This window comes from Accipiter gentilis, chromosome 17 (genome assembly GCF_929443795.1).
Source record: "Accipiter gentilis chromosome 17, bAccGen1.1, whole genome shotgun sequence".
In the NCBI taxonomy this organism is placed as follows: Eukaryota; Metazoa; Chordata; class Aves; order Accipitriformes; family Accipitridae; genus Astur; species Astur gentilis.
In genome coordinates this window covers 11,099,005-11,111,126 of record NC_064896.1, presented here as the reverse complement: position 1 = coordinate 11,111,126, position 12,122 = coordinate 11,099,005, and the positions used below count along the sequence as shown (strand labels likewise).

At 38.6% G+C, this 12,122-nt stretch overlaps 1 protein-coding gene across 1 annotated transcript in view; it reads left to right on the top strand.

The window, feature by feature from the left end:
• The window catches only part of MUC6 (mucin 6, oligomeric mucus/gel-forming), a 59,724-nt gene that overhangs the window by 28,364 nt on the left and 19,238 nt on the right, over nucleotides 1–12,122 (top strand). The window contains exons 18-28 of the mRNA XM_049820717.1: nucleotides 894–946; nucleotides 1,051–1,160; nucleotides 1,935–2,086; nucleotides 2,834–2,975; nucleotides 3,450–3,560; nucleotides 6,230–6,415; nucleotides 6,867–7,106; nucleotides 8,043–8,199; nucleotides 8,958–9,101; nucleotides 9,624–9,686; nucleotides 10,683–10,730. Of these exons, the coding sequence (XP_049676674.1) occupies nucleotides 894–946; nucleotides 1,051–1,160; nucleotides 1,935–2,086; nucleotides 2,834–2,975; nucleotides 3,450–3,560; nucleotides 6,230–6,415; nucleotides 6,867–7,106; nucleotides 8,043–8,199; nucleotides 8,958–9,101; nucleotides 9,624–9,686; nucleotides 10,683–10,730 (1,406 nt within the window). The remainder of the gene's footprint in view (nucleotides 1–893; nucleotides 947–1,050; nucleotides 1,161–1,934; nucleotides 2,087–2,833; nucleotides 2,976–3,449; nucleotides 3,561–6,229; nucleotides 6,416–6,866; nucleotides 7,107–8,042; nucleotides 8,200–8,957; nucleotides 9,102–9,623; nucleotides 9,687–10,682; nucleotides 10,731–12,122) is intronic.

Below are 12,122 nucleotides of genomic sequence, written 5' to 3'. Positions count from 1 at the left end.
AAATAAGCTTATTTAATAAGCAAAGCAGCATGTGCAATCAAAGCTAAGTAAGGAATTAATTCACTACTTCCTATCAGCAGGCAGATGTTTAGACATTTCCACGAAAGCATGACTTTGACATGAATAACAGTTACTTAGGAAGACCAGTGCCATAACTCCAAACATTCCTCCTTCCTCCTTCTTTACCCGAGCTTTTATTCTTGAGAATGATGTTGTATAGTATGGAATATCTCTTTGGTCAGTTGGGATCAGCTCTCCTGGCATTGTCCCCTCCCCACTTCTTGTGCAATCCCAGCTTACTCCCTGGCTGGGCAGCGAAAGAAGCAGAGAAGGCCTTGACACTGTTCAGCAATAGTTGAAACAACATTGTGTTATCAACACCATTTTGGTCACAAATCCAAAACATTGCACCCTCGAGCTGCTACAAAGAAAATTAACTCCATTCCGGCCAAAACCAGTACAGTCTCCTTACTTTTAATAACAAAGGTTTATTTTTTAAGACATCTTTTCTGCCCTTTCCTAAACTACAAAGATTCTTAAATGAACAAAAAGTGTTTGACTTACCTTAAGCTTGGAAATGTTAAGGAAAAAATTAGAAAATAATATGTAAGATCTTAGCGCATCTGGACAGCTATATCCAAACCTCAAGAATGACTTGATAGGCCATCAGAATAGTGAATGGCCTACTATTCATTTTCAAAACTGATGTTACTGTATACTATAAAAAGTAAAGAGAGGCAACTTGACTCACGTTCCATTTTGAAGGATGGGGAAGAGCTAGTAACATAAATGAAACATTTCCAATGGTGAGAAACATCAAGCCATTTTGCAAAAAATTAAAATTTCTTTCTTAGGAGAGAATTGCACTGAAATTCCTTTTTTCCCCCCCCTAGCTACTGCATTAATGGGAGACTAAGTTGCACAGGCAAACCTCAAAATCCTGCAGGTATGAGTCTGATATGGTTTACTTAGAAACATACTCTTTTCCCCTATGTGTAAAATTGCTACTTCACAATCTCTCCAATGTTTGTTTTTCTTCCTTTTTCCTAGAAAGCTGCAAAGCTCCTAAGAAATATGTATCATGTTCTGAGAGTTTAGAAAACAAGTATGGAGCTGCATGTGCACCTACCTGTCAGATGCTGGCTACTGGAATTGAATGTGTGAGTTTCATAGCTCTGGGGTATTTATCCTTTTGAGAGAGGAAGAATGTTCTAGTTGTTACTTAGAACTTGACTATGTTCCTTCTAGTGAAATGGAGAGAGATATTTCTTCTAATGTGACGCAGTTAAACATCAGACTTCTTTCCACAGGCTGTGAACACTAAAAATTTACATATATTTTAAAAGTTATTAAAGGAATTAAATTGCATGAATTAATACATTAATTTCTATTAAATGAATAGAATAAAAATCTATTAAGGATTCTTAACCACATGGCTATCATCTCTGGCTTAGGTACGCCATAAGCTGCATGTCACTGGAAACTGATAGAACATGTGGTTTGTGATTCCTGTTCTATTCTTTCTCACCTATCTGCTGCTGATGGTCACAGGACACAGGACACCTAGGCTAGGCAGACTCCTAGTCTGTCTTGATAGGGTTTTCTTATGCCTTTATATTAAGGAAACAGACTAATTGGAAGAATTGTAATAAGCTTCCTCGATATAAAGGAACTTCTGTTGTACTCTGTCTGAAAGATTGGTAGCAATGAAAGATAAAATTTTCAGAGTCATAAGTATGTTCAATATCTCATATAACAGGTATATCTTACAACTTCAGTGAAACTGGTTCAATTGACTAGTGTATTAGTACGACAAAAATCACAAAATTGAAATCAAGTCAAAACTAGAACTTAGCACAGGTTCATTCTTGACACTATTCATATACAAGATAAAATGCATCTTACGTTTCTCTTCATTTTGCAATCCTTACCAGATACCCACTAAATGTGAATCAGGCTGTGTCTGTGCTGATGGGCTATATGAAAATCTCGATGGCAGGTGTGTTCCAGCTGAGGAGTGTCCGTGTGAATACGGTGGTCTTGCTTACGGAAAAGGTGAACAGATCCAAACTGAATGCGAGATCTGGTAAGAATCACACAATTTTCCACTGCAGAACCTCTGTTTCAGTAAACTGTACCACTACATAACAAAAGTGTTTAGCTGACAGGAGAGTAGGAAACAGTAACAGTTGAATGAAAGGAATACAGTGACAAAGCACAGAGATGATAAAGAGGAGCTTAACAGTTGACAGTATATATGTATAGATAAAAGAGTCATGGTAATGGCTTCAGGGATAATTTCTGCCATATGTATATCCAGGAATATGGGCATTCCGTAGGGCCTGTAACTGTAAACTACATACGGTTAAGAATTAATGGCTCCACCTAAATAAAAATGAGGGCAAAATCTTCCTTCTTTTCTGTAGATAAAAGCAACCCCTCCAAAAAATTGTTTCAATTTCTTTAGTGATATTCTCAAAGTACTTTATCCACTTTCCAGTTACTAATCTAGTATTAAAAAAACACCACCGCCTGAACTATACAGAACAGTGACATCTGTTCTCATTAAGAGCAAAAATAAACGAGTTTTATATTCCTTCTTTCATGAAAAAAGAAAGCAAAAATTACCTAAGATTTCTTCTTTATCACGTATTAATTTTCTAGGCAGTCCATAACTTTTAGTTATTGTTCTTACATTAATTGTAACTTGGTCACAGCGTACACAAGTCCGTTAAATGAATATCTTATCTATAAAAGTGCATGTATCTAAAAAGAAGCAGGTTAAGGTGGCATTTCTTTGAAATCTGAGTAAGGTTTCTCTTCTCACTCCCAGCACTTGCACAAAAGGCAAATGGAAATGTGTTCAGAAGTCAAAGTGTTCCTCAACGTGTAATCTGTATGGAGAAGGCCACATCACCACTTTTGATGGACAGCGCTTTGTGTTTGATGGCAACTGTGAATACATATTAGCTATGGTAATCTACCTCTTACTGCTTATTTTGGCAGTATCTTAGCATCAAGAAATAGCTTGATTTAAATGGCTAATGAAAATACCAAGATGTATCTATAACCAATAGAGCACTTTAAATCTTTATAAACATTGTGGGTTTATATTTTCTGCTTATTTCAATACTTAAGAGGAAAAGACTTTACTTCTCAAAACACAGGTTTTTTTCATGCAATTACAACCAATTTTAGAATTAATGACATGTTTAAATAGTCATTGATATGTATGTATTCTGTACCAGCCAGCTATATCTTTTAGGGAAGTAATGTCAATTTGACTCCCAAATCAGAGGTTATCACCTCCCAAAACAGGCAGAATCAGTCATGACATGTTTAAGCTTTCTTTACTTTTTTATGCTTTTAAGTTTTAAAAGTTGGAAGACACCAGAGACAGAGTCTACTGGGTTTTTGTGCGTTTTGTGGTTTGTTTTGGTTTTTTTTAGGATGGCTGCAGTGTTAATAGACCCGTTTCCTCTTTCAAAATTGTTACTGAGAATGTAATCTGTGGGAAATCAGGGGTTACATGCTCCAGATCCATCAGCATTTACCTTGGGGTAAGATCTTCATTCTGCTGTTATCCAACTGAATAACTATTTTAAGCCCATGTTTGCTTCCCTTTTGGAAGCTCTAGCTGTGTCTTTGAAGTGATGTCTTGTAAGTGAAATTGTGTGCCAAACCTACAGCTTCGGTTTTAGTAGGAAATGACAACAGGTGTTTTGGTTTTGAGTTTTTTTCAATTCTTATGTCAATGTTTCAGTCCCTGAAGTTCTTGCCTACGTAGAAGCCATCAAATTTTGAACTTTATTGACTCAGTAGTGAATTGTGCAGTCCAAAGATACTGATTTCCCTCCCCACCAAACTCAGGAAAACAATAGTATAAAATTGGGGAATTCTCATCATGGATGATAAGCAAGATCTCCCCAAATTTCTCTAAGTCCAGCTGCAATTCAAAATATATCCAGACCTTGCCTGAGATATATCCATGAAACTACAGTAATGAGCAGTCATGCTCATTTCCACTGCTGTGTGGCAGCTTCCACAATTGGCTAATTTTTACTGTTCTCAGTTCTATGGGACAGTAATGCCCAGTAGTATCAGATCGTCTTAGAGTCCTTCATTATCTGACAGAGAGAGGAATATGGATAGATGAGATTTTATCCCAAGAAACAGTCACTACAGCAGTACACATTTGCCACATTACTGACTAAATACTGGCAGTTCCAGTTGGTCAGTGCTGTGGTGAAAAAGTTTGTTTGCTTAGAATCCAGTTTCATAAATGAATGCTTCAGACAAAACTTTATGTTAATTATCTAAAAACTGAAACACTGCAGTATGGCAGGAGTAAAGTTGTAAGAGTACACATAAGAGTGGGAGATAGTAAAAGAGCCTAAGACGGAAAGCTGTTTTCTCTGTAACTTTTTGATTATTCTTAGGAACACATGAAAACATACTTCCTCTACTATGCTGGCTGCATGTAGATGTCCATATTATTTCCACCAAATGCAGTCATGGCACTAGCACACCTAACAATGAGGGTGGAACAATGATAGATGTTTTTGTTTCCTGTGAAGATTTGCATATCCATACAAAATAATTCCAAGGGATTAAAAAAAGCCTGTAAAATAGAATCATAGAATAGAATAGAATCATAGAATAGTTTGGGTTGGAAGGGACCTTTAAAGGTCATCTAGTCCAACCCACCTGCCCCAGGCAGGGACATCTTCAACTAGATCAGGTTCCTCAGAGCCCTGTCCTACCTGACCTTGAATGTTTCCAGGGTTGGGGCATCTACAACCTCTCTGGGCACCTCTTCCAGTGTTTTACCACCCTCATCATAAAAAATTTCTTCCTTATATCTGGTCTGAATCTACTCTCTTTTAGTTTAAAACCATTACCCCTTGTCCTGTCACAACAGGCCCTACTGAAAAGTCTGTCCCCATCTTTTTTATAAGCCCCCTTCAAGTATTGAAAGGCCACAGTAAGGTATCCCCAGAGCCTTCTCTTCTCCGGACTGTAGAACCCCAACTCTCTCAGCCTTTCTTCATAGGAGAGGTGTTCCCTCCCTCTGACCATTTTTGTGGGCCTCCTCTGGACCCGCTCCAACAGGTCCATGTCTTTCCTGTACTGAGGACCCCACAGCTGGACGCAGTACTGCAGGTGGGGTCTCACCAGAGCAGAGTAGAGGGGAACAATCACCTCCCTCGACCTGCTGACCCACGGTTCTTTCGATGCAGCCCATGGTATGGTTGGCTTTCTGGGCTGCAAGCGCACATTGCTAGCTCATGTCTGCCTTTTCATTCACCAGAACCTCCAAGTCCCTCTCAAAAGGGCTGCCCTCAATGCCTTCATCCCCCAGCCTGTATTGATACCAGAGGTTGCCCCTACCCAGGTGCAGGACCTTGTACTTGGCCTTGTTGAACCTCATGAGGTTCACAAGGGCCCACTTCTTGAGCTTGTCCAGGTCCCTCTGGATGGCATCCTGTCCCTCAGGTGTGTCAACCACACCACTCAGCTTGGTGTCATCTGCAAACTTGCTGCGAGTGCACTCGAGCCCACTTTCTATGCCTTTGCTGACGATATTAAACAGTACTAGTCCCAATACGGACACCTGACAGACACCACTCATCACTGATCTCCATCTGGACCTTGAGCCATTGACCACTAGTCTCTGGATGTGTCCATCTAGCCAATTCCCTATCTATCAAACAGTCCATCCATCAAATCCTTATCTCTCCAATTTAGAGAGAAGGATGTTGTAGGGGACCGTGTCAAAGGCCCTACAGATGTCCAGACAGATGACACCCATAGCTCTTTCCTTGTCCACTGGTGTAGTCACTCCATCATAGAAAGGTCACTAGGTTGGTCAGGGAAGACCTGCCCTTGGTGAAGCCATGCTGGCTGTCTCGAATCACCTCCCTGTCCTCCATGTGCCTTAACACAGCTTCTAGGAGGATCTGTTCCATGATCTTCCCAGGAACAGAGGTGAGGCTGCCAGGTCAGTAGTTCCCAGGGTCCTCCTTTCTACCCTGTTTAAAAACGGGGGCAATGTTTCCCTTCTTCCAGTCTCCGGGGACTTCACTTGACTGCCATGACTTTTCAAAAATAAATGGGAATGTCAAGACAGTCTCTAGTAGCACAGCATCTGATCTTCAGCAATGTGACACAGAGTAAGGAAAATACTGAAACTTGATAAGTTATAACATCCAGATAAATTTTCTTCCAGAATTTGACATTAATACTGCGGGATGAAACCTTCACTATTTCTGGGGAGAATCCTGGAGTACAATATAAAGTGAAAAAGAATGCCCTTCACCTGATGTTTGATATCATTATCCCAGGAAAATACAACATGACCCTTATCTGGAATAAGCACATGAACTTCTTCACCAGGATCTCCAGAGAAACACAGGTATGGAATGGCAGAATAACTTCTTCAGTAAACTGTCCTTCAGTTCAGATTGAACTGTGCATCTCATGACAGTTGGCTTGCCTCTCTATGATGTCAAAGGTATTTCAGAGATGCTACTAGCAATAAATTTTCATCATCTCCAAAACAGCAGAGATTTTCACTAGAGGCTGATTTTTAAGTGATTACCCTACTGCATTTAGGAAATTTTCGAGCTAAGTGCTTGTATTTTTTATAACTGCATGGTTGAGTTTGATCTCTGAATGATGACAGTTTAAAGGAGAAACACATTCATCTGCTGATGAACAGAACCTCATGCATAAGACACTAAGAATGCATTAGAGTATTTGTAGATCTCATTCACTACTAAAGCACAAGAAATTCTCAGTAAGCAAAAGGGAAGGCAAGTAATTGTAACTTGCTGAACTGACAGTGCTGCTTTCATTTAATCTAGGAAACTATATGCGGTTTGTGTGGGAACTACAATGGCAATATGAAAGATGATTTTGAAACTCGAAGCAAGTATGTGGCATCAAATGAATTGGAATTTGTCAATTCTTGGAAAGAGAATCCTCTCTGTGGGGATGTATACTTTGTAGTGGACCCCTGTAGCAAGAACCCTTATCGTAAAGCATGGGCAGAAAAGACGTGTTCCATCATCAACAGCCAAGTCTTTTCTGCCTGTCACAATAAGGTAAGAATTGATTTGGCCTTCTTTTTATTTATAGGCATAATCTGTATTCTTCCAAAATGCTCACACTCCAACACCTGATTTTCTCTTCCCCAGAATGTTTTAATAAAATATATAGAGAATGTTCTATGGCCCTCATTTACATTAATCTTCATCCTTTCTTATTTGCACTTCACCACTGGTTTTGTAAGCACAAAAGCTAAGTATGGCATTAACTGATTAGTTAAAAATATCAGAGTGAAAAAAGAACGAAGACTTAAGTATCAGAAATTTGTCAGTCTATTGATGACAGATGCTGACCAATGCAGTGTTTACTCTTTGGAAACCATTTAGCCTTTGTTAGAAAACCAAGCCTAAGAAAAGCCTGATAACCCTTGTTCTTATCAGTAAATGAACAGCATTACTTAGAAGATGCAAATCAGTCCAAGAGCAAGATATCATCAACTTTCCTATTTGTTTTAAGTTGCCCACTTTAGGGAAATGAAGGTATCACAAGGTTCATCAGAACCAAGCCTTCTGAAGGAAAATCTCCATTTTCAGGAGGTGAAAATAAATGAGAAATGTAGATAATGCTGCAGTGCTCATGCATATCCATGGAGGGTGTACAGCTGACAAACTTAGATACTTGTGCCTGAATGGATGTGGGGGTTTGCGGGTTTTTTTTATCTGACTATACATAATATGTTCAGGACTAGTACGAATTTAAACACACATATGTGGCAAAACATCATCATTTTCTATTGTTGATGTGGAGACACCTACATTCTTGCAAAAAAGATTTGTATGAAGTGGGATTGTAATTGCTTTCACAAGTGTTCAGAGGAAATACGAGTTACTGTCACTTAATGGAACACATTGTTTAGCCCAGGGAAAAACTTCTTCTTAACATAGAGGCACAGAAGAATCCTACAAAATTCATTACTTCATTTTCCAATGCAGGTGAATCGTATGCCTTATTACGAGGCCTGCGTTCGAGACTCTTGTGGTTGTGACATTGGAGGGGACTGTGAATGTATGTGCGATGCCATTGCAGTATATGCCATGGCATGTTTAGATAAAGGTATCTGCATTGACTGGAGGACACCTGAGTTCTGTCGTAAGTTTCTTTAAGCTCTCTTTAAACAGATTTAAGAGATTGTTGTTGTAACTCTGAGTATATTAATATGGCAACATAGGTAACTGTTTAATAAACACCTCCTAAGTTGCATTTTCTCTATGGGCAAATAGTTGACTTCAGTCCACCAGGTTTTGAAATCTGTAGTTTTCATTTGTGCTAAATTAACCAAAATATTCTATCTCTTTTTACCATGGAGTAATGAAAGAGAAAAATAATGTGGTCACAGAAGGCAGACTGTTTCTTCTGCTGCCACTGTATAGCAAACGGTCAGTTAATCAGCAGAGGGAGTATGAAATTGTAAAAGAATATGTTTCATTTTAGCTATGATGAAATCACCTTCTGTGTGGATGTCAAGGAAATAAAGACAGCTGTGTTGGCTGGAACACTGTAAATCAGGAAAAAGATATCAAGGTGTTCCCAAACACCATATATGGAGGAAAAAAAGAGGATGAGTGTGTTATAAATCAGTGCTACAGTTGTCATTTTTGATGGTTTCTTTTCAACATTTCACTATATTATGCATTAAAAATTGTGGAAATGCCTGCATAGTGCATTTGCAAAAAAGAAACTGACTTCACTGGAGCATAAATTTCAATTTACATCAGAAGCTAACAACTTCAGTAACAAAATTTTTTATTCAAACTGTTTATTAATTTTGTCCTCCCTTTAGTCTTTTGAAAATTACATGCCATTAATTTGAAAAATTCTGATTTATCTCTTGCTTTTACCTTTTTTAGCTGTCTACTGTGAGTATTACAATTCTCATAAAAAAACAGGAAGTGGTGATGCTTATTCCTATGGCTACAACAATGACAACTGCACCTGGCATTACAGGCCTTGTAATTGTCCAAATCAAAACTACAAATATGTCAACATTGAAGGTAATAAGCTATACTAGTGTAAAGCAGGAAACAGTAACATAGTAATTATTTTCAATGCTGTTTTTAAAATCAGTCATACCACAGTTAAGTAATGGTATTCTAATTGATGCTATCTTTGAAGCAGTTTTGGTGATCTTTACCTTACTACTACTGCTTTAAATATATAATGAATTCAATACCTGTACTACATCTAGCTCAGCCTATCATGAAGAGAAATTCTCTGACTTGCACCAAATCAAAAGAATACTCTGTACTTAGGTAAGAAAACATGTGGTGAGAGCAGTTAATATCTTGATTAGACAAATGGATATAGTTGGAGAAACCAAAAAAATTACTAACATAGGCAGACCCTTCTTCTGAGGATGACACTGGAAATGCTTACCTGAATAGATGATGTTGCAGTTGATACTTTTTTTAATAATAGAAATGTAAGAAATTAGATTATAATTATTATTATAATAGTATAAATTAAATGCTTTTCTCTGAGAAATGTAAAACAAACTTCTCCTCCCCTCTCTTCAGGCTGTTACAACTGCTCTCATGATGAATACTTTGACCACGAGAAGAAAAGATGCATGCCATGTGGTAAGCAGTGACCTATATAGTCATTATCTTTCTCTACAGTAACTGGAAAACAATACTAAAACATTTGTGTATTCTCAAAGAAGGTCTTTTTCCTAGTACCTCTCAGTTGAGTGTTCATCCAAACATAACTTTCCTTCAAAGTAACCCTATTACTGTACTGCTAGTATGTAAAACTTTAGTTGGTAAATAAAGGAATGGAAAGAACTAATTAAAAGAACAATTAGGGTAGGGAATGCTGTAATACAGAAGCTGGATGACCCTGACTGGTTTTAGTTAGCAACATGAAAAATTGTATTAATTTTAAATGTAAGTACTTTTCAAAATGTGGGTCTTCCTGAAAGTGTGTTGGTGTTGTGATCTGCTGTATGAGGGACTGCCCCAGCAGAGCTGTGGGTCTCAGATATATTCAACATCTTTCATAAAAAAGAGAACCTATAGAAGAGGATCAGAACTAGCTAATGGACTCTACTTAGCAAATTTCTTTTTAGAGATTTCTTTTAAAAATATTTTAACTTATGGTTTATTGCCATATGGTTTACTTCTGTGAAAACCTATCTTATTCAATAATGTTTTGGATAGACTCTAGCTGCATAGTCTGGATTTTCATGCAGATGTAAAAAAACCTCAAGGACAATTTTTCTCATATTACAGAATTCTAACTTGTGTAACCAGGATCTCAGTTAGTGATCGTATTTACATACAAAAAACATGTCTCCATTATCCCTGAAAAGTGAGGTGCCCTTAAGCATAATAATCATGAGAAAGGTAGCAAAAACTTACTCATGTTCAGTATTATTATGAGATGTATTGATTTCTTTGTCGTTGTTTAAGTTCTTTGACGTGAAGTTTACCATTGAAATATGTAACATTGAGCATTTTCAGGAATATCTCACTAATTAACACAATCCTTTGAATCCAATCTGAAATTTGCCTTATTTGGAACATTTTAATATGCTTTCATTTACAAACTTAACCTGTTTTACCTTTACACAACAGAAGATGAAAGGACTACTACCACACCTGAAACATCTTCACCTTCAACAGGTTAGTTTATGTAGTTGACCAAACTAGTACTTACGCACTGATATATGTCCTGATACATGTTTATGAGGTAAGCAATATCCTCTTTTGCGTGATATAGTAGCGTCACCAGTTTCACATGTGTAAGATGCAATAATGAAAAATAACTTGGTATCATAATTACCACAAAAATTTTCCTAGAAATAATTGATAGACATATTAAAAAAATAAATTACTGAGAGAACAGTGTTTCCTGAGTATACTTAGGCACTTCCAGATATCAGTAATGAAATATCTGTTAGTGAATAAAGACTTGTCTCTGATGGACAGTGGGCTCGAGTGCACTCGCAGCAAGTTTGCAGGTGACACCAAGCTGAGTGGTGCAGTTGACACACCTGAGGGACAGGATGCCATCCAGAGGGACCTGGACAAGCTCAAGAAGTGGGCCCTTGTGAACCTCATGAGGTTCAACAAGGCCAAGTACAAGGTCCTGCACCTGGGTAGGGGCAACCTCTGGTATCAATACAGGCTGGGGGATGAAGGCATTGAGGGCAGCCCTTTTGAGAGGGACTTGGAGGTTCTGGTGAATGAAAAGGCAGACATGAGCTAGCAATGTGCGCTTGCAGCCCAGAAAGCCAACCATACCATGGGCTGCATCGAAAGAACCGTGGGTCAGCAGGTCGAGGGAGGTGATTGTTCCCCTCTACTCTGCTCTGGTGAGACCCCACCTGCAGTACTGCGTCCAGCTGTGGGGTCCTCAGTACAGGAAAGACATGGACCTGTTGGAGCGGGTCCAGAGGAGGCCCACAAAAATGGTCAGAGGGAGGGAACACCTCTCCTATGAAGAAAGGCTGAGAGAGTTGGGGTTCTACAGTCCGGAGAAGAGAAGGCTCTGGGGATACCTTACTGTGGCCTTTCAATACTTGAAGGGGGCTTATAAAAAAGATGGGGACAGACTTTTCAGTAGGGCCTGTTGTGACAGGACAAGGGGTAATGGTTTTAAACTAAAAGAGAGTAGATTCAGACCAGATATAAGGAAGAAATTTTTTATGATGAGGGTGGTAAAACACTGGAAGAGGTGCCCAGAGAGGTTGTAGATGCCCCAACCCTGGAAACATTCAAGGTCAGGTAGGACAGGGCTCTGAGGAACCTGATCTAGTTGAAGATGTCCCTGCCTGGGGCAGGGGGGTTGGACTAGATGACTTTTAAAGGTCCCTTCCAACCCAAACTATTCTATGATTCTATGATGTACAAAATCCCACAGAAATTTCATCACAGTTCTTAGTGGTGACTGGCTGCATAACACTTTGACAATCTAAGAAGGTCTTCATGGAAATGTATACCAAACCCCTATAGCCTGATCCTGGAAAGCAATCTATATATATTCTGATCTTAAATTTGTTAGAAATTCCATTA